Source organism: Narcine bancroftii, chromosome 13 (genome assembly GCF_036971445.1).
Source record: "Narcine bancroftii isolate sNarBan1 chromosome 13, sNarBan1.hap1, whole genome shotgun sequence".
In the NCBI taxonomy this organism is placed as follows: Eukaryota; Metazoa; Chordata; class Chondrichthyes; order Torpediniformes; family Narcinidae; genus Narcine; species Narcine bancroftii.
The window spans coordinates 86,749,473-86,773,140 of record NC_091481.1 but is presented as its reverse complement, the minus strand read 5'-3'; the positions used below and the strand labels follow the sequence as shown (position 1 = coordinate 86,773,140).

Sequence of the window (23,668 nt, the reverse complement as noted above, 5' to 3'; positions counted from 1 at the left end):
TCTTAGCATCAGTCTCCCAAGTTTGTTTTTCATCAAATGTAAATAATTCCCAGGAGTCACGTGATGGAGTAGTGGCCGGACGGTGAACTCCAGCCCTCTCCAGAAAAGTCGGGAAAAACAAGAGAAAATACAAAGGCACAGAAATACAAGTTAAAGAAAAGTGAGTATAAAGGTGGAAAGAAGATGGAGACAAAAGGAGAAAAATCAAAATCAACGGAAAGAAGAGAGGAAGAGAAGACAACGGAGGAAAAAGGTGAAGGCCTTACCTGTCCGAAGAGGCCCGCTGTGGAGAGAAGACCCCACTACCTCAGGTCGGTAGAAAGAGAACTACAACAATGGCTCACAGAGCCGAGTAAAAGTGCGCAACCGCGCATGCGCGACTCCTCGCGCATGCGCGATGCGCATACAAAAAAACACACCGACGGGAGGGGGGACCAGCTGGGGAGTCGATCTCCACAGCCGGCAACGACAGCTGCAGAACACCTGCAGCAAGAAGAGACCACAGAAGACAATGGAAACAAGAAAGAAGAGGAGGAAAGGGCAGCAAAGAAACAACAGATGGTCAACCCAGAGGAAGAAGAAGAGGAAGAGTACAGTGAAATAGATAAAGGGAAAGGCAAGGTAAAGGATATACTTGCTCTTGTTAGAGGATACATGGAGTCATTTAAAGAATGGCAAACACAGGAATTCAATGATTTAAGAAGAAGAATAAACAACACAGAAGAGAAAATAAATAAAATGGATATGACCTTAACAGAAATGGGGAAAAAAATGGACAAGATGGAAGAACGGGCAATAGCAGCAGAAATGGAGGTAGAAGACTTAAAAAAGAAATTGGAGGAATCTAATAAAAAAACTAAAGAGACACAAGAATTACTAGCCCAAAAAATAGATATAATGGAAAATTATAACAGAAGAAATAACATAAAGATAGTGGGCCTTAAGGAAGATGTAGAAGGCAAGAATATGAGGGAGTTTATAAAAGAATGGATCCCTAAGGCCCTAGGATGTCCAGAACTACAGCAAGAAATGGAAATAGAAAGAGCACATAGAGTATTGGCCTCTAAACCACAACCACAACAAAAACCAAGATCTATTGTAGTAAAATTCCTAAGATATACTACAAGAGAAAAGGTGCTGGAGAAGACAATGGAAAAAGTAAGAGAGGGCAACAAACCACTGGAGTATAAAGGGCAAAAAATCTTCATTTATCCAGATATAAGCTTTGAACTCCTAAAGAAGAGAAAAGAGTTCAATGCAGCAAAAGCGATTTTATGGAAGAAAGGATATAAATTTACACTGAAGCATCCTGCGGTATTGAAAATATTTATTCCAGGACAACAAAACAGACTATTCTCGGATCCAGAAGAAGCACGAAAATTTGCAGAACAATTACAAAAATAGACTGAGGGATGAAGACGGGTAATGAGAGCAAAAATTATCACGATTGATATGTATGTGGGTAAAGACAAAAATAGACTGAGGGATGAAGACGGGTAAGGAGGGTAAAAATGACCACGATTGATATGTATGCGGGTAAAGAGGTATAAGAGTGAATAGAGACAACGGGCATATGTGAAAGTATCTGTAATTAGAGGAAAACATAGAAAGTATAGACAAGAATTAATAAGGGAAGGTAATGGAATAGAGAGAATAAGGAGGGAACTAAAAGAGTGACCTTTGTGACATATAAAAAACGAAATCTTTTCTGGGGGGGGCTGGGTGGGGGGAAAAGAGCGGTCACTGCAAAATCAGTTGACGCTTGCGAGTGGATTCGCAAATCCAAATGGAGAGGGGAGATGTGGTTGTCCGACAAGGGATAAAGGGCAACTCAGGAGGGGAAGGGGAGATTGGGGATAAAGAAGATAGAAATAGGAGAATAAGGAAAATGTTGGATGTTGTAGGAATGTTGTCTGGTAAAGAGTTGAAAATAAGAAAACAGAAATGGAAAAGGAGGAAAGGTAATGATGGAAAAACGGAAAGAGAAGATAAACAAAATATAAAATGGCTACGCTGAACTATATGACTCTAAATATTAATGGAATACATAACCAAATTAAAAGGAAGAAACTACTAAATTTACTGAAAAAGGAAAAAATAGATATAGCATTTGTCCAAGAAACACATTTAACTGAATTGGAGCACAAGAAATTAAAGAGAGATTGGGTAGGACATGTAACAGCAGCATCGTATAATTCAAAAGCAAGAGGAGTGGCTATATTAATTAGCAAAAATGTGCCATTTAAAATAGAAGAGGAAATAATAGATCCAGCAGGGAGATATGTTATGATAAAATGTCAGATATATTCAGAGCTTTGGAATCTACTTAATATATATTCACCTAACGAAGAAGATCAAAAGTTTATGCAAGATATCTTTTTGAAGGTAGCTAATACGCAAGGGAACATACTAATAGGAGGGGATTTCAATCTGAATTTGGATCCAAATATGGATAAAACGGGGAAAAAAATTAACAGGAAGAACAAAGTAACCAAATTTATAATTAAATCAATGCAAGAAATGAAACTTGTGGACATATGGAGGAAACAAAACCCAAAAGAAAAGGAATACTCATACTACTCGACTAGACATAAAACATACTCAAGGATAGACCTATTCCTGTTATCAGCCCACATACAAGGGAGAGTTAGGAAAACGGAATATAAAGCTAGACTATTATCGGACCACTCACCCCTGTTATTGGCAATAGAGCTAGAAGACATCCCTCCAAGAATGTATAGATGGAGATTAAACCCCATGCTACTTAAAAGACAGGATTTTAGAGAATTTATTGAAAAACAATTAAAAATGTACTTTGAAGTAAATACGGAATCAGTGGAAGATAAGTTTATACTATGGGACGCAATGAAAGCATTCATTAGAGGGCAAATAATAAGTTATGCAACCAAGATGAAGAAGGACTATAATCAGGAAACAGAGCAGTTGGAAAGGGAAATAATAAACATAGAAAAAAAATTAGCAATAAAGGAAGATACAACCAAAAGAAGAGAATTGGCGGATAAAAAAATAAAATATGAAACATTACAAACATATAAGGTGGAGAAGAATATAATGAAGACAAAACAGAAATATTATGAACTAGGGGAAAAAACACACAAAATCCTAGCATGGCAGCTTAAGACAGAGCAAACTAAGAAAATGGTATTGGCAACAAGGAAAAAAGACAAACAAATTACATATAATCCAAAAGAAATTAAGGAAAACTTCAGAGAATTCTATGAACAATTATACCGAACCGAAAACGAAGGGAAAGAAGGGAAAATAGATGAATTTTTGACTAAAATTGAACTACCAAAACTACAAATAGAGGAACAAAATAAATTAACAGAACCATTTGGAACAGTAGAAATACAAGAGATAATAAAAAATTTACCAAATAATAAGACACCAGGAGAGGATGGACTCCCAATAGAATTCTACAAAACATTTAAAGACCTAATAATACCGCCCCTCCTGGATGTAATCAACCAGATTGATGAGACACAAAACTTACCAGATTCATGTAAAACAGCAATAATTACAGTGATACTAAAACAAGGGAAAGATCCACTCTCACCAGCGTCATATAGACCAATATCTTTGCTAAACACAGATTATAAGATAATAGCTAAACTATTAGCGAACAGATTAGCAGAACAGGTACCGAAAATGGTAAATTTAGACCAAACTGGATTTATCAAAAAAAGACGCACAACAGACAATATTTGTAAATTTATTAACTTAATTCATGCAGTAGAAGGAAATAAAGCACCGGCAGTAGCAGTTGCTTTAGACGCAGAGAAGGCCTTCGACAGAGTAGAATGGAATTACTTGTTCAAAGTATTGCAAAAATTCAGTTTACCGGAGAAGTATATTAATTGGATTAAAGCATTATATAAGGGACCGTTAGCGAAAGTGACAGTAAATGGACATGTATCAAAGCAATTTAACTTAAGCAGGTCAACGCGGCAGGGATGCCCACTATCACCATTATTGTTTGCGCTAGCTATAGAACCACTAGCAGAATCGATAAGAAGAGATAATAATATAAAAGGAATAAAAATAAAAGACAGGGAATATAAAATCAGTCTGTTTGCGGATGATGTGATAGTGTACTTAACAGAACCAGAACTATCAATAAAAGAACTATATAAGAAATTGAAGGAATATGGAGAAGTGTCGGGATACAAGATAAACGTAAATAAAAGTGAAGCAATGCCTATGAATAACGCGGATTTCTCAAAATTTAAGGAGGAATCCCCATTCAGATGGCAAACGCAGGCAATAAGATACCTAGGTGTGCAAATAAACAAAAATCTAGGCCAATTATATAAACTCAATTACAATCCACTAATGAAAAAATTACAGGACGATTTAGAGCATTGGAAAGAGCTACCACTAACACTGATAGGAAGGATAAACTGTATTAAAATGAACATTTTTCCAAGGATACTATACTTATTTCAGGCATTGCCAATACAACTGACAGAAAAATTCTTCAAAGAGTTAAAGAAAATAATAAGGAGATTTTTATGGAGAGGGGGGAAACCGAGGATAGCACTAGACAAATTAACAGAATGGTATAAACAAGGAGGCTTACAATTGCCAAACTTCAAAAATTATTATAGAGCCGCACAATTAAGGTACCTATCAGATTTTTATCAAACAAGGGAAAAACCAGACTGGACGAGACTAGAATTAGATAAAATAGGGGAAAAGATACCTGAACACATATTATATAAATGGGACGAAAAATTGGTACAACATAGAACTTCTCCAGTATTACACCATCTCCTCAATATATGGAAGAAGATTCATGTAGAAAGAAATAAAATAAATTACCAAATACCAAAACTAATATTGACGCAAAATAAGCTACTCCCTTTTACAATAGACAACCTTGCCTTTAGAAAATGGGAAAAAAAAGGGATTAAAAGAATAGAAAATTGTTTTTCAGGAAGTAGATTCTTATCCTTTGAACAAATGAGAGATAAGTACAATATAACGGGAGATACAGCGCTGGCATATTACCAACTGAGATCCTACTTGAAAGATAAATTAGGAAGCAACTTGAGTTTACCAGAGGGAAGTAACCTTGAATATGTGATTACAGATACAATGTTAATCAAAAGATTTATAAAAAATATGTATATTAAACTGCAAGAAAAGGAAAATGAGGAAACAAATGGTAAAACTAAACAAAAATGGGAGCAAGATTTAAATATAAAGATAAAAAAGGAAACATGGGAGAAGTTATGCTCTGGAACGATGAGAAATACAATAAATACGAGGCTGCGTATGATACAATATAATTGGTTACACAGACTATACATTACACCGCAAAAGTTAAATAAATGGGACCCAACAGTATCTGATAGATGTTTTCGATGTAAAAAAGAAAGGGGAACAACAATTCATGCAATCTGGACATGTGAGAGAGTAGAAAAATTTTGGGATGATCTCAATCAGATATTAAATAAAATAACAGAAAACAATATACCAAAGAATCCAGAGATCTTTCTCCTAAGTAACATAAAAAATAAAGAATTTGGAATTGACTTGGAGGATGCACAAAAAAGATTTGTTAAGATAGCCCTAGCTGTAGCAAAAAAATGTATTATGTCAACCTGGAAATTGGAAGATAATTTGAAAATACAACAATGGTATATAGAAATGAATAAATGTATTCCATTAGAAAAAATAACATATAGTTTAAGAAATAATATTGAAATATTCGAACAAGTATGGGAGCCTTACATTAAATACAATAGCGAAAACCTACCGGGAACAAACATTACCTAAGTTGATGGAAGGAGAAGAGAAGAAAAAAATGGACTCAGTAGAATTTCTGGTGTATTTTTGTTGAATGACAACATTGTCTAACTGAATTAATGCAACCTAGATTGTATAACTAAAATGGATGAGAGGGGGGAGGGATGGGGGGGTGGCTTGGGAGGAGGGAGGGGGGAGGGAGAAAAAGTCACTGTAAATGTGTGGAAAAGAAAAAGTGTATATCATGGCTATTGTGATTTATGGTGTGAAAAATAAAAAAATTTAAAAAAAAAAAAAAAAAAAAAAAAAAAAAAATGTAAATAATTCCCTTCCTCATTTTAACTGACGCGCTGAAACGAATTTCACCCAAGTGAAAGTGGAACACAAAAGGAGAAAACTTTAGAATTGGCAAGAGTTGCCCCAGTTATATCAGATCTGTATTCTGAGAACATGCCAGTTTCACACCATCCCTTAGATTTCATTGAATCAGTAACAACATTTGCTTGGAGGTAAAGTTAACTTACTTTTCCCACTGAAAAAGATGACACTTTTGGGTCTCTTCACATCAACCTTGTCCGAAATCTGGAAAACAGTTCACATTTACAAGGCTGTCCTCTGCCAATATAAAAATTATTTGCAAAATGGCCTACCCAGGAAATCAGCTATTGAACTAAAATGAAGTACAAACCAAAAATAAAGCTGGGGCTGGGTATTCTGTAGTAAATTACTTCGCTTCCAATGCCCCTAAGCCTTTCAACCATCTAATGGCAGGTCAAGAACGCAATGGAATAGAATCCATTTCTTCAGACAAGTGCAACTCCAGCAACATCCAAAAGGCTCAACAACACACAGGTCAAAGCAGCCTGATTGATTAGAGCCCTGCCTATCACCTGAGATTTACCGTACATGTTGGCGTATGAGCCAACTGGGTGTAGAAGATGAACCTCTCCCATTCACTATACAAGACTACCCCAAGTCTGGCACTTACCCCTGACAGCTTACTGCCCCAACAATCCTTTCCCAACCATCCCAATGACCAATGGAGTGACACTGTTGAGCATACTACTAAGCAATACAGTTTTGGTTATTTAAAATTTAGCCAGTTAATTTCAAGTAAGGGCAAAATACTGTAAATTATCTACCATAATATGCATCAAACGTTTCTAGCTGGTGCAACGCAAACACTAGTAATGTCACTTAGGCACCAGTTCTTTTACAGGAACAAAGAGCGTTGAGTATAATTTAACCAATTACTTGAAATTAAGTAATTTGAGTGTTTTAAGCTGTTCTCCATTGCCATCAAGGATACTCTAAGGATATTACGGTTCTGATTTTATATTTGACGTACAGAATGAACCCTGGTTTTGGTGACATTTTTATGGTCCAAATTCCGCCTTGTACTCCAACATGTACAGAATTCTCCCCATCACCAACTCATTGATTGAAGTACATGCCACCCACAAACCCCACTACCAGTAACTCACCTAGACGATCAAACATCTCCCAAACCTGCAGCCTCTACCCTTGAGGAAAGTGGACAATATCTTAGGAGTGAGTCAGCTCATGGATCTACAAGACCAATGCCTGTTCCTATCAATGATCACCTCAATTCTTCAGTACCACAAAAGCATGGATGGCTGAGGCTTTTCCAATTATTTTGCTGTTGCAAAGTTTGGAATATGGTTTTCTTGAGTACTTCACAACAGAACAGCTATTTTGGAGAAGAATAAAATACGAACCTGATAGAATATTTCTTCTCCAATGCCCGGAGGAGCACTGAAGAAATGCAGCATGTTATTCGGCTTCTGGATTCGATTTTTAGCAGCTTGCTTCACATTTGTGAACCGATTGTTTCGATTAGTTGAATAACCCTTGAAACTACAAGAGCCATCTTCCAACTCAAATGATTGGCCAGGAACAATGACCTTCTGTTTCGATACACTGCAGAGAGAGAAGAAAAAGGGTAGAGATTAAGCTATTAATTACCAATGTAGAGATCCTAACTGATACTCCTGGGACTGTTACAAGTCTCACTCCCATTTATACTTAAATAAAAAGTAAGTATCCAAAGTAGTGATTGCAAGTAATATATTGTTACCCAGCCTGACTAAAATAGCACTGAAGATCCATAGTAAACCTCATACTCCCAATAAAATTTCCTCATTATTTAGCTTTTGGACAATCAGGATCAGCTTTTTTTTTTAAAATGGCTTTGACAGCAACCTCCATCTTCCATAATACTGCCAGCGGCTATACCTGGTGAGCAGTTTGAGATTTGGAACATAAAAGACTTGAAAATTTCTATAGGTGCACCGCGGAGAACATTCTGACCAGTTGCAACACTCTCTGTTACGGTGGTGTCGACGTACAGGAATTCAGTCAGCGCAATCATGGGTATTAATTTTCACTCCATCTTCAAGAGGTGGTACCTCAAGAAAGCAGCTTCGATCATTAAGGACCACCCAAGCCATGCCCATTTTTCACTGCTACCACCAGGAGGTGCAGGAGCACTGCTGTCACAAAACAAATTTCATGATATGTTCACAACAATACACCTGATCCCGGGGAGGAGTCACGCGATGGAGTAGTGGCCGGACGGTGAACTCCAGCCCTCTCCAGAAAAGTCGGGAAAAACAAGAGAAAACACAAAGGCACAGAAATAAAAGTTACAGAAAAGTGAGTATAAAGGTGGAAAGAAGATGGCGACAAAAAAAGAAAAGTCGAAAGCAACGGTAAGAAGAGAGGAAGAGAAGACAAAGGAGGAAAAAGGTGAAGGCCTTACCTGTCCGAAGAGGCCCGCTGCGGAGAGAGAAACCCGCTCCCTCAGGTCGGTAAATAATGGACTACAAAAATGGCTCGCAGAGCCGAGTAAAAGTGCGCAACCGCGCATGCGCGAAACTTCGCGCATGCGCGATGCGAATGAAAAGAAACACACCGACGGGAGGGGGGACCAGCTGGGGAGTCGATCTCCACAGCCGGCAACGACAGCTGCAGAACACCTGCAGCAAGAAGAGACCACAGAAGACAATAGAAACAAGAAAGAAGAGGAGGAAAGGGCAACAAAGAAACAACAGATGGCCAACCCAGAGGAAGAAGAAGAGGAAGAGTATGGTGAAATAGAAGAAGAAAAGAAAGGCAAGGTAAAGGATATACTTGCTCTTATTAGAGGATACATGGAATCATTTAAAGAATGGCAAACACAGGAATTTAAGGATTTAAGAAAAAGAATAAACAACACAGAAGAGAAAATAAATAAAATGGAGATGACCTTAACAGAAATGGGAAAGAAAATGGACAAGATGGAAGAGCGGGCAGTAGCAGCAGAAATGGAGGTAGAAGACTTAAAAAAGAAATTGGAGAAATCTAATAAAAAAACTAAAGAGACACAAGAACTACTAGCTCAAAAAATAGATACAATGGAAAACCATAACAGAAGAAATAACATAAAGATAGTGGGCCTTAAGGAAGATGAAGAAGGCAAGAATATGAGGGAGTTTATAAAAAAGTGGATCCCTAAGACCCTAGGATGTCCAGAACTACAGCAAGAATTGGAAATAGAAAGGGCACATAGAGTATTGGCCTCTAAACCACAACCACAACAAAAACCAAGATCTATTGTAGTAAAATTCCTAAGATATACTACAAGAGAAAAGGTACTGGAGAAGACAATGGAAAAAGTAAGAGAGGGCAACAAACCACTGGAGTATAAAGGGCAAAAAATCTTCATTTATCCAGATATAAGTTTTGAACTCCTAAAGAAGAGAAAAGAGTTCAATACAGCAAAGGCGATTTTATGGAAGAAAGGGTATAAATTTATACTAAAGCATCCAGCGGTATTGAAAATATTTATTCCAGGACAACAAAACAGACTATTCTCGGATCCAGAAGAAGCACGAAAATTTGCAGAACAATTACAAAAATAGACTGAGGGAGGAAGACGGGTAATGAGAGTTAAAATGATCACAATTGATATGTATGTGGGTAAAGACAAAAATAGACTGAGGGATGAAGACGGGTAATGAGAGTAAAAATGATCACGATTGATATGTATGCGGGTAAAGAGGTATAAGAGTGAATAGAGACAAGGAGCATACGTGAATGTATCTGTACTTAGAGGAAAATATAGATAGTATAGACAAGAATTAATAAGGGAAGGTAATGGAATAGAGAGAATAAGGAGGGAATTAAAAGAGTGACCTTTGTGACATATGAAAAGTGAAATCTTTTCTGGGGGAGGCGGGGTGGGGGGAAATAGCGGTCACTGCAAAATCAGTTGACGCTTGCGAGTGGATTCGCAAATCCAAATGGAGAGGGGAGATGTGGTTGTCCGACAAGGGATAAAGGACAACTCAGGAGGTGAATGGGAGATTGGGGATAAATAAGATAGAAATAGGAGAATAAGGAAAATGTTGGATGTTGTAGGAATGTTGTCTTATAAAGAGTTGAAAATAAGAAAACAGAAATGGAAAAGGAGGAAAGGTGATGATGGAAAAACGGAAAGAGAAGATAAACAAAATATAAAAGGGCTACGCTGAACTATATGTCTTTAAATATTAATGGAATACATAACCAAATTAAAAGGAATAAACTACCAAATTTAAATGAATAAATGTATTCCATTAGAAAAAATAACATATTGGTTAAGAAATAATATTGAAATATTCGAACAAGTATAGGAGCCTTACATTAAATACAATAGCGAAAACCTACCGGGGACAAACATTACCTAAGTTGATGGAAGGAGAAGGAAAGAAAAGAATGGACTCAGTAGAATTTCTGGTGTAATTTTGTTGAATGACAACATTGTCTGACTGGATTAATGCAACCTAGATTGTATACCTAAAATGGATGAGAGGGGGGGTGGGGGGGTGGTTTGGGAGGAAAGGGGGGGGGGAGAAAAAGTCACTGTATATGTGTGAAAAAGAAATTGTGTATGTCATGGCTAATGTGATTTATGGTGTGAAAAAAAAAAAATTAAAAAAAAAAAAAAACACCTGATCCCGATTCTGTGATTTGCTCACTAAGCAGCTTTATTGCATCCAGCACAGCTTGCTTACCAAACATTTATATGCTGGTCAAACAGAAAGTTTTCAGTGTTGAGACAGGTAAGGGCTCGATCGACTGCAAATCCATCCCCCATTTCTACCATGGCAGCCCCAGGTTTGCTTTTCAGGAACTTAACCTGCCAATACAACATTTATGGTTGTTAAATAGAAAGTTCACAACTGTTTTAAAAGGCCTAAAACAAAGACTATGGTAATATCGCGATGACATCAGAAAAGCTTTATGAAGCAGGTGGGTGGGGAGGAAATATCAGAGGTCAAATTCATCTGGCTAAAATGTCCTTCAATCAGAATAAGCAAATGCCGAAAGTTGAACTTCTGGAAGAAATCAGTGGAACGAACAAGAAGCAGCATCTGTGGAGGTAAAGGATGACATGTTTCACCAAATCATATTTTAAATAGAATAGTGCAAGGTGATTTCCATTTGATGGGCCTTTCAATTTGCAAATCAGTCACCACATTTTCTTAACCACCCCAATAACATACTGTGCCCTCCATAATGTTTGGGATAGACATTTTTTTCCTTTATTTGCCCCTGTGCTCCACGGTTTTAAATTTGTAATCAAACAATTCACGTGTGATGTAAGTACATATTCTTCTTTCTTTGGCTTGGCTTCGCGGACGAAGATTTATGGAGGGGGTAAAAAGTCCACGTCAGCTGCAGGCTCGTTTGTGGCTGACCAGTCCGATGCGGGACAGGCAGACACGATTGCAGCGGTTGCAAGGGAAAATTGGTTGGTTGGGGTTGGGTGTTGGGTTTTTCCTCCTTTGCCTTTTGTCAGTGAGGTAGGCTCTGCGGTCTTCTTCAAAGGAGGCTGCTGCCCGCCAAACTGTGAGGCGCCAAGATGCACGGTTTGAGGCGTTATCAGCCCACTGGCGGTGGTCAATGTGGCAGGCACCAAGAGATTTCTTTAGGCAGTCCTTGTACCTTTTCTTTGGTGCACCTCTGTCACGGTGGCCAGTGGAGAGCTCGCCATATAATACGATCTTGGGAAGGCGATGGTCCTCCATTCTGGAGACGTGACCCATCCAGCGCAGCTGGATCTTCAGCAGCGTGGACTCGATGCTGTCGACCTCTGCCATCTCGAGTACTTCGACGTTAGGGGTGTGAGCGCTCCAATAGATGTTGAGGATGGAGCGGAGACAACGCTGGTGGAAGCGTTCTAGGAGCCGTAGGTGGTGCCGGTAGAGGACCCATGATTCGGAGCCGAACAGGAGTGTGGGTATGACAACGGCTCTGTATACGCTTATCTTTGTGAGGTTTTTCAGTTGGTTGTTTTTCCAGACTCTTTTGTGTAGTCTTCCAAAGGCGCTATTTGCCTTGGCGAGTCTGTTGTCTATCTCATTGTCGATCCTTGCATCTGATGAAATGGTGCAGCCGAGATAGGTAAACTGGTTGACCGTTTTGAGTTTTGTGTGCCCGATGGAGATGTGGGGGGGCTGGTAGTCATGGTGGGGAGCTGGCTGATGGAGGACCTCAGTTTTCTTCATTTTATTTTATTAAAAGTAACGTTTTATTAAAAGGTTACTTGCATACATTTTGGTTTGATCATGTGGAAATCATCACATCTTTTATACACAATTCCCCCATTTCAGGGCACCATAAGGTTCGTGACATTCGCTTCACAGGTGTTTGCGATTACTCAGGTTTCTTTCATTGCTCCAGTAAAAGAGCTTTGGTCTCGCTTCCAAGCTTTAATCACTTGTGAGTTATTTGATTGTAAATTTAAAACTGGAGCACCTGGGCAAATAAAGGAAAAAAGTGCCTTTGTCCTCAACATTATGGAGGGCACTGCAGGCTCAAGGTCACAGATAGGATCAATAATTCGATCGACAGGATTCTGTGCAGTCATCGGTTCTCAATGATCAAGATGTCACAGCAGTTTAAAGACACGGCACACCAAGATTAACTCTGGTAAACTCTCAAACCATTTTAGATTTTAAAAAAGACTAATGCCAAGTCCAGTTCAAACATACCTTATGCACATTTCCATAAAGACAGAAAATGTTGAAGACTTTGTCCGGGTTCATTCTCTTAGAATCTAGCCCGTAAACAATCAGGACTGGACTATCAGCAAGAGGCCCATAATCACCATGTGGTGCAAGTGGTGGAGGTGCCTGAAGTTGGGAACCATACTGAGGTGTGTAGCGGCGTGAAGGTGGACCTCTACGAGGACCTGTCACTGAAGGCGGTGGCGGAGGACCCATTCCCCTGCCCTCGTAACGATGTGGAGGAGTATAGTCGTCGTCGTCTTCTTCTTCATCGTAGAAACCATGGTATGTTGAAGGAGGATAGTTGTGACCTGGCCCAATAAAACAAGCCATTGGCAGAAAGACAAGTCATTCAACCAAAAGATATGCAATTGAGATTGAAAGCGACAACATTACTCTTGTACTTTTTGGGCAACGCAACAGATTTTTGGAAACCACACGATCGCCACTGTGGATTAGCTTCGTTCAGTTTGATTAGAGCATTAATTAAAATGATCATTTTGAATGTTTTAAATGGAAAGACATATTAACAGCCAGTGTTTAATAGACTTTGACAGAAGGTGATGCCCAAGCTGGGCTCTACCAATATTACAATATTTGGACGAATTATCTTATTTAAAAGACAGATCCAAGCTTTGACAAATTTTAATTTAGACATACTGCAAGGTAACAGGCCTATTCGGCCCATGAGCCCAAGCCCCCTAGTCACAACCAATTCACCTACAACCCTGTACATTTTGAAGAGTGGGAGGAAACGGAGCACCCAGAGGAAACCCACACAGACATGGGGAGAACGTCCAAATCCTTACAAACAGCACCAGATTCAAACCCCAGTCGCTGGAGGAGTAACAGCATTGCACTAATCACTTAGCCGTGCCGCCCCTAAATCAATGCCACATTTTTGTTTTAAACAAGGTACCTCAAGGAAATGAACAGAAAATGTGAAAGATTTAACACAAGGGCATGCACAACCTAATATTCACTTTTTGGGATGCCTTTTTAAAATGACTAAGGAAGTTGTCATTGCGATCTGTTCAGACAGCTACCTCTCCATCAAGGTGGACTACATACTGCAGTACACAGAGGATCACACCTGAGAATTTATTAAAACACCCTGAAAGTACCACAGAGCTACAAGAAATGAGTTCTGATGGGAAATTCTAGGACAGAGGGCACAATTTTAGGAGTGAAGGCCGTGCACTTAGAAGAGAGACGCGGAGAGATTTCTTTAAGCCAGAGGCTGATAAATCTGTGGAATTTGTTGTCATGTGGTTATGAAGGAAAACATTGGGGGTATTTAAGGCAGGGATTGATAGGTTCTTGATTAGCAAGCGCATCAAAGGTTATGGGGAGAAGGCCAGGCAATGGGGTTGAATAGGAAAATAGATCATCTCGTGATTGAATGATAGGTCAGACTCAATGGGCTGACTAGCCCATCTCTACCTGTTGTATGGGAACTCAACACATTATTACCATCAGTGTAGCAGCTTGCGAAGAAAGAACCAAACTTGGATTTTTTTTTTTTGCTTTTCCAAATTTGAGCTTAAAGGCAAGACATGCATATTTTCAAACGTTACTTGAAATGAGTATTAAAATAGCTGGCTGGTTTTATATTGTACCAAGCAGGTAAGTGCTACACCTAGTATACAAGGTGACACCAGATCCCTATTGGACCAGAGGTTTAAAAGAATGCAATCCAAATGCAGACAAATGAAACACAGGTCAGTCAACCTAGACATGTTAGGTCGAAGGGCCTGCTCTATGCTGTACAAAAATTCTTGGGACAGAAGCAGGCAATTCCACTCTTCAAAATAAAGTCAGAATGGGAGGAAGAACAGAAATTGAGGTGAGACTGTGGGAAGAGGCTATTGATAGAACTTACTCTACCACCTCCTGTGCTCAGTTGGGACATACCAATTGTTCAATTTAAGGTGCTGCACAGGGCCTACTTCTCTAAACCCAAACTGGCAATCATTTATCCTGAAATAGAGGACAAATGCAAGAGGTGTAATGGCTCTTCTTGCCAGCCAAGTCACATGTTTATCAGTGCCCCAAAATACATGGGGTTCTGGAGTCTTTAGCACACTATCCAAAATATTTAACGTTAATTTGCAACCCTGCCCATATTAGCCAAGCTTGTTGCAATGGAATTCTGATAGCTGGCCTTACCATCACACAAAGGGCATCAATTTTTTTAATTAAACTGGACAAAATCAAATGAACATTAAGAGGGTCCATTGGAATTGTTTTTCCATATATGGCAACCTTGTGATATTTTGCTGAATTATGAGAACTTACGGAATAAATGTATAAATGCGAGAGTTTTGTACTCGAACAATCGGTAATGGGTCATTGATTTTGTGCGCCTTCTTCAGGCAATGGTCCCGATGGGTTTGGCCCTCGAATTCCAACTTCAGTGGCTGAATTCATGTAACAAAGATATTGCCAGCAAAGGTGTCAAGGTGTTCAGGGAGTGGGAGGTCGGTTGCATATCTGCGGGTATTTGTGAATTATTTATGTACAAGATTTGGGGCATCATGAACATGTACAACTGATTAACATAAACAATTTGTTCCGGCATGGACTAGTAGAGCCGAACTGGCCTGTTCTGTGCTGTAAGTAGTTATATGGTTTGTTTTTGATAATGGGAGAATAAATGGGCAACTGCACTGGTGCCAGTGCAGTTGAATCTCATTTTATGTTTATGGCTTTTTTCAGTACACACAGATTTGTTCCTTTCCTGACAAGGTCAAAACATTTGCAGTCACCTGGTTGAAGTAAAAACACAATACTGGAGAAACTCAGCTGGTCAAATAATGTACTTTATATAGCAAAGATAAATACATCACCAATGTTTCAAGAGAAGCAACACTTCACTTGTGTATCTGCAGGAACTATAACATAACAATCACAGCACGGAAACAGGCCATTAGGCCCTTCTAGTCCGCACTGAACCAAACACTCCTCTCTAGTCCCACCTACCTGCACAATGACCATAACCCTCCACCTTCTTCTCATCCATATACCTGTCCAGCTTTTTCTTAAATAATAAAATTGACTCTGCCGCCACTATTTCTCCTGGAAGCTCATTCCACACCGCTATCTATTGCATTCGGTGCTCCTTTTGTGGCCTTCTCTACATTGGAGAGATCGGACAAAGACTGGAAGATCGCTTCGCTGAGCACTTTCGTTTTGTCTGCATCAGTGATAAGGATCTCTCAGTGGCCATCCACTTCAATTCCACACCCCACTCTCCATGCTCACATCTCTTCATGCCATCCCACTAAAAGCACGACCCTTGATATTCTGTCTGGGCACTCACCAACTGGATGGCATTAACATAGACTTCTCCAGCTTCTGCTAGTCTACTCTCCATTCTCCCTCCCTTTCTTTCCTCGAGTACTCCACCCCCTTCCCTCTCCATTCACAGAGCCATCCCTCCTCCCCCCCATTTGCTGGTGTGCCCTCCCCTTCTTCCTAACCATTTTGTTTGGGCGCCTGCTGACATTTTTCCATACCTTGATGAAGTCTCAAGCCAGAAATGTTGGTTATCTATACTATTAAAGTACAGGCCCACTGAGTTCCTCTAGCATTGTGTTTCTATTTTAAGGTCAAGCATAAATAGGATAACATGCAGAACTCAAAGAATCCATCTTGTCTTGAATATCAAGCTCTATCAAAGGTACTGGGTATGCAAAGATTTTTGAATTCAAAATGGGACGGTCGCTCTAAATGAAGTACAATGCAAAGTGGAACAGCTGATCAGTACTGGGATTTTTTTTTCTCTCTGGCACATCCCACCTCAGGACTTTACTTACCAAAGCTGGATGGAGCATCACCAAGTAAAGCAGGCGGTCTTGAACGCTTGCTTGGAGGCTCTGGAATAGAAAATAATAGCAAACTAACAAAACAAAATTACATTAATTGGGATAAAGCTTAAAATTATTACACACGACCCACTTTCAGCACAAGATTAAGGATCCCCAAGGATACAATAACAAAGTTATTAGAAGTATTAAGACAGAACTAATACATAAATGTCTACTTACAGCAGTGCTAGGGCACAAGGTCCAAGTGAACATTATCTTACCACTTTTTATGCCTCAACAGCAACAAATGGTTTGAAAGATGGCTCTCCATCAAACATACGGTTGCAAGAAGATTCAACACAGGCTTGAAACTTCAACCCTGCATCATAGGTTTTACAGTAAATGACCATAGAAACAAAAGATTACAATTAGAAAATTCTCCACACATCATCAACCTTTATTTGCATTTTAAGCTTACAGCACACAGAGGAAATTACAGAAGAAACACATTAACACATGAAAGCCTGAAGATTTGATCCTGAGAAGTCATGCAAGAAAAGCTGTTCAGCGTTTGAACCCTGAAGTAGCAACGTTCTTAATTTTGTTGGTTCATTTGGAAATTTGTGTGTTCATATCCTGAAGTGTCCAAGTACATTTTTTTTTAAAAATGACCGTCTTATGCAAATACAACTTCACCCATTGTGGACCACTGGCATTGCGAGATGTATTGCAGAACAGATTCTGATACACAGATACAATTTGAAATGTAATCTGCAAATTAATATAAAAAATGCTAATGTGCCTGCACCTAACATATTAAGGCCAAATAAATTGAAGGATGCAATATATTTTCTCTTTTAAATTGATCTAACTTAGACCATGGACACATCTGCAGTAAGCTTGAATTCAAGTTCAGCCAAACTAATTTATTAGGGCAGTTTTGAAACATCAACAGGAAAGCTTCTAAATTATCTAGCTCAATTTGTGGGTTCAATCTTTTGTTTTAAACTTATTGGAGCACACTGAGAAAGCTGCCACGGAAAGGCTTTCCATGATGCTTTTCTGGTGAAAGCCTGGAGGACAAGATGACGGTTGGTTTCAATGTCAGAAAACCATTCGTTTCTCTGCATGTGTCTCTTGGCTTTTAAAACTCATGTGCAGATTGATGCTTTTGTGGGCTATCCAAAAACACTTAATGCACCCACCCTTCAGTAAGTACTGATGTGACAAGTAGGGAGCTCAAACAGCTCTCTATCCAAGTAACCCCCCCACCTCGAACCTAATCACTAAATAATAGATATACCTTTGGAATCCAGTACTCAAGGTTGCTCTAGAGGCTCAACCATTCAGTAAATTCAGGACAGAAATGAAGACTTTTCTCTTCTCTTTGGCTTGGCTTCGCGGACGAAGATTTATGGAGGGGGTAAAAGTCCATGTCATATCGGAGCTAAAGAAAATGCAGCCAAAGTAGTCCATACCTTATGAGTTGAGAGTTGCACTAACACATTCCCTTGATGGAACACTATTTCTCATTTCTATACTACTGCTCGATGATTTACAGATGGAAAGTACATTTGCTCAGTAATACCTCTTCTCCATTCCATCTGGGCTCTTAAGTTGCACACTTAAAAGTTTTTATTTTAAATTTAAGCATGGTAACAGGCCACTTTGACCCACAAGCCTGTCGCCCAATTTACACCCAATTAACCTCCAATTCCTGGTTCATTTCAAATGGTGGGAGGATACTGAAGCCCCTGGGAAAACACCGCTGACACGGGAAGGACGTACAAACAGCGCGGGTTTCAAACCAGGTCCTGATCGTTTGTGCTCCAACCACTAGGACCAACTGTCAAGATATTCTCTAGCATTTAACATATCAACAAACTGTTTGGCTGAACTTTTGAATTCTGTTCATGCATTCAACAGCACTACTGTGTGATTTATGAAGGGCTATATAAACTCTGACGCATCTTACAAGATCAAAACCGGTCAGGGGATTACTATTTAGTTAAGGTCATTGTTTGCCATGTCAGAAATGGTATTTTATAAAGTTGGCACATATAAATCCCAAACACCAACTTTTTGCAAGATTGTACTCCTTCGTGTGTCTTGCAAGGCACTTTTGATAGCAAAGTTCCATTCAAACTAAATGCTTAAAAGGCCCTTGAACCAGAGATCAATTGGAGAGATGTATTAGAAAATATTATCAGAGAAGGGAAAATGAGCAAATGGCAGGGAAAAGCTCATCCGTACCCATACGTGAATGTGGAAGATTTGAACCAGGTCGGATTAATATGTTGTGGTATCCCAAAGAATGCAGCTCAGGAGGGGTGGGTGGGGGGAGAACTGGTCACACATTTTTGGGACTTGAGGTGACAATGTATAAAACAGGTATGGACAGAAAATTACAACACAACCCACGGTCGGGAGTGAAATGAAAATGTGCAAATTCTTGCTATGGGAGCACCATGTCACTATTTCCTTCCTTTATGCCATTTAGCTACTTGACAATATTCATGATGTACACGGATAGAAAAGTGCTCCCATTAAGAATCTGGACTACATTAACAGTCATCTACTTGAATGTTAAAAATTAACTATTTGTATGTAACTGCTTTTCTCTCCACAGTGGTAACCTAACCTGCTAGTATTTTCTGCATTTTTTAAATTCAGTAGGTAAAGATTTTGCAAAGTCGAGATCTGGAAAGGTTATTACATGCCAAACTCTACACTGACTTGGGCAAAAGAAGAACCAATTATAATTGTAAATAAAGGGGAATATTTAATCTTCAGGATCAAAAGTTGCTAAGAGATTTCAATGAAGGATAAAATTGGATACCTAAAATATGATGACTGAGGGAGAGAGATCAAGTGGAAATACGAGGAGAAATCAAGGACTCCCCCCTCCCCACCCAAACAGTATGGAACATTGTGCCCGAGTGGGCAGTGGAGGATTGAAGGGCATCCACTTAGAACAGAGACGGGGAGGAATTTCTTCAGCCAGAGGGTGACAAATCTGTGGAATTTGTTGCCAAAGGCAGTTGTGTAGGTCACTCCAAGCCTCTCCCATCCAATGGAGCTATCCAAGAGTTTCTTAAAGCTAAAGTTCCTGTTTCGCAACTCGTGCCATATGCCCACCACTGGAGTGGAAAAACTGCCCCCTCATGTCCCTCACCTTAGTTAAGTCCTCCCGCCTTAGATCTGCCTTCCATGTATCACCACTATTCACATCATCTGTGCCCCTCTTGATTTTATAAATCTCAGTCAGGTCCCCTCAACCTCCGACATGCCAAGGAAAACCAGCCAATTTTTCCAGTCTCTCACAATAACTTAACTTTGCAAACTTCTATAACCTCTTCAACTTTATAGTTCCCCATAGCTAAGCCACCAAAACAGCAGAAGATATTCGAAGTGTGGCCTCACTGCCTTGTATAACTTCAACATGACATCTTAACACTTGTATTCCATACCCCAAACACTCTCATAACTACTGTTTACTTATGCTACCTGGACCCTTGGCTGCTTAACTGTCATGAACAAAGCTAATCGTGCTCTGGTTTGATTTACCAAAACACAGCACCTTGCACTTCTCCCAAGATGAACTGCATCGCCATTCCTCAGCTGAGTTCCCCCGTCGGATCCAAATCCCACTGCAAACCCGGGTAATCTTCACTTTCTGCACCTTGCCGCAAACATCCTTGCCCAAATCATTTATGTATATTACAAAATGCAAGAGTCCCAGTACTGAACCCGCAGGCATTCCACTTCTTTCCCTCTTAATAACCCCTTTGCTCTTAATATACTTATAAAATGTTCTGGTCTCTCCCTGATAGTTTGTCAAAGCCATCTCAAGACCTCTTTTAGCCCTCCTTCGTTTCCTTTCAGTATGTTCTTATATGCTTTGCACTACAGCACAAAAAAACAATTTGGCCCTTCTAGTCTATGCCAACCTATTCCTCAAGGAATTCCCTTGAACTCATCTACCTGCATCTGATAATATGCCTCCTTTTCCTTTATGATCTGTGCCTCTACATCGCATTAACTAGGGTTCCATCAACTTTCCATCCCTGCCCTTTATCCTTCAGGGTACATGGTTCATCCCAGACCCTCATTATTACCCTTAAATGACTACCTAACATTTGTCCCCAATCAACTACTACTAACTCCTGCATAATCTTGTTGAACTTGGCCTTGCCCAATTTTGCATTCTCACTTGAAGACCTGTGTTATCTTTTTCCAAGACCATCTTAAAAGCTAATAGAATGTGACCACTGGTCCCAAAATGTTCCCCTAACAATTAGTTTCATTCCCTGTACATTGTCCAATATTGCCCCTTCCCTAGTAGATCTATCCACATTTTGCTGGAAGAAGTTCTCCTGGACCTACTTACACAGTTCCACCTGATGCCCTCATACTTTGGTGTTCCTAGATAATGCTGAGAAAGTTGAAATGGCCTCCAATAACAGCAATGGATTGTTTTTATTTTGGAAGACATCAGCAATCTCTCCACACATTTATCCTCTCGCTCTGGTTCAGGTCAGTGTACACCCAGTGACTACTCCTTTTCAATTCCATCCAAATGATAGCTCTTCATCAACATCCTCTCTACTGTGAGATTCTCTTTGACTGGTAGTGCAACCCCCTCACCTCTTTTCCCACTGTTCCTATCACATATGTGACAACAGTACCCCAGAACATTGAGCTGTTAGTCCTGGTTCTCCAACTACAGCACCGTCATGGCCTCAACATCCCACTGTCCAATCCCAAGCTTGACAGCTTTTCCAGTCAACTTCTTGCGTTAAACAATGAAGCTTATCCATCTTCCCTCGACACTTGCCCTCCGCCATCCTGTTCTGCTTCAATTCACTCCTTTTGCCTTCCTCGCTTTGCTCCTCCCTCTCCATTTTAGATGCCAACCCTTGCCAGACCAGTTTAAAGCTTCTCCTGAGTGTACCTGGTAAATCTCCTTGCCAGAATACTGTTCACCCCCTCCAGTTCAGGTGTAATCTCTCTTGCACAGGTCACCTCTGCTCCAGATCCTTATTGTTTATTAATCTGGAACACTCTGTCCTGCTTAACCATGTGTAGAACTATTTCTCCATTCTAATTCTTAATTTCTATTACACTTTCCACTCTCTCCAGGATTATAACTCTTGCATTTTATATTTATTCTATTCCCTTTTCCATGTTCTGCCCTATTTTATTTTTAAACTGAAATAGAGTGAAAAGTTGCTTTCTGTTTCAAATGAACTCATAGGCACAATTGTGTACCCTCTCAAGAGCATTTGGACAGTCCCATCAAAACTTGATACTCAAACTACAACAAATGAATTGTGACATGCTGTTCCGTGCGTTTCAAAAGGTTGACAAAACACTTGAAATGCCAAAAGTATCGATCATTCATTTTTAAAAAAATAAATAAATGTTTAGTTGCCCTCATGCTCTCCTTGTATACCCTTAGAATTGAATGTACCTGCTCACAGATGGTATCAGAAAGACTTCTTCTGCAGAACTGACTGGCTCTCTGGCTGTAGAATTGTCTGCCAAGTGGAAGGAACCTTCATTGATTCTGTATGACTGGAGTATTTTTAATGCAAAATAGCATCTGTACCGGTGGAAAAAACCTACAACGTTTCTGTGCTCATGAGAGAGTGTCCCATTTTTCTGCAGCTAATAGGGATAGGAGGTTTTGCAGATGAATTATTTCAGTGTCTTCGCCTTGCTAGAGATTCGTGAGGTAGATTTACAAGAGGGGAAATATTTGAGGTGAATTATTCAGGTATTTCATGGTCTTGTCAACTTGAAGAACATCCTCATGTGTTTTCTTGTGAGTAGTGTTGTTCCCATGGATTATTTCTCCCCTCTTGCGCAGTGCTAGCTACGTGACAGCTGTGCGTGCTGCCGACGTCCAGCGTTGGCAACGCCCACCGTTGCAAATGTATATACAAATGAGCGTCTTGTATTGTAGTCAGTGAATAGAGGCTGCTGAGGAAAGGCTGAAGGTTCACTGTACGAAGAGGATAAGCTTCCAGCAACCTTCAATTTCTGGTTAGCACACTGGCATTGGCTGGCACCTCAAAGAAATCCAAGCTTCAACACAATTAAAAAATCTAGAAACAATTCCGGGACCACATTCCAATTGCTAGGGAGATTTTCATTACAGTAAAGAATCAACAATATTAAGAGGATACTACTACTGGATTACTGGAAGTGAACAGTTGAAGGTGATAACACTAAATGAAGACAACAGTTGCTTAATCCCCATTTAGATTAGTCTTTCCAATCTTGAGGCTACCTCTAATAGGAGATGATTCAATGGGCAGTGTAAACAAGGTGATCCAAACAGAGTATTTGGCAGATTCCATTCTGCAAAGAAACATTCAAAACTCCTAGGCATTAAATCTGATGATTTTGTTCAACCTAGAGCCATTTTTACATCAAACTTGCTGTTGGGAAAACTGAGAAGGGCAGGGTGCAGGTGAGGAAAACTTGAGAAACTAAACAACTGGGCAAGAAGCAGAATTAAAGATATGGCTCTGTAACTCCCCCACTTTGACATGGTAACATAGGACAGAAATATACATACATTAACGTAGACTTTTCACCCTTCAGGATTCTTGAAGATCTCAGGTGAACAGAGCAATATATGAAAAAGAAATTGCAACAAAGTGCAGCTCTGCTCTGATTAGCAATGAGGTGAGAATTTAATGCTCCGACGAATAAGCAGAAAATTTGACAGTAGTCTGGAGTCTTTGTTGAATTCCATATTCAGGTTTAATGAGAATAAATATTCGAAGAACTGAGGTGACCACAAAATGAATTCTCTCAATTCACTGAACCAGTGAATGGTTAAAAATAGAGAACAAAGTTAGGTTGCAAGTCACGAAGTACATCTAGGTACAATAACCATGTTGAGATATTGTGGAGGTGTCTGTAACTGTAATCAAATGCAAGAGACTTGAATCTCAGAACAACATATTGGTTGCTGTCCCTAAAGTGAGTAGGTCTTAAATCATGAATCAATTAAGGAAC

The 23,668-nt window shown here is 39.6% G+C and overlaps 1 protein-coding gene across 3 annotated transcripts in view; it reads right to left on the bottom strand.

Annotated features, from left to right (window-relative positions):
• Positions 1 to 23,668, bottom strand: part of LOC138748377 (heterogeneous nuclear ribonucleoprotein L-like) — a 48,000-nt gene that overhangs the window by 6,000 nt on the left and 18,332 nt on the right. For all 3 annotated transcript variants that reach the window (XM_069908467.1, XM_069908465.1, XM_069908466.1), the window contains exons 7-11: positions 16,646 to 16,705; positions 12,813 to 13,138; positions 10,830 to 10,954; positions 7,512 to 7,713; positions 6,297 to 6,354 (exon numbers count right to left, since the gene is read on the bottom strand). In XM_069908467.1, the coding sequence (XP_069764568.1) occupies positions 6,297 to 6,354; positions 7,512 to 7,713; positions 10,830 to 10,954; positions 12,813 to 13,138; positions 16,646 to 16,705 (771 nt within the window). The remainder of the gene's footprint in view (positions 1 to 6,296; positions 6,355 to 7,511; positions 7,714 to 10,829; positions 10,955 to 12,812; positions 13,139 to 16,645; positions 16,706 to 23,668) is intronic.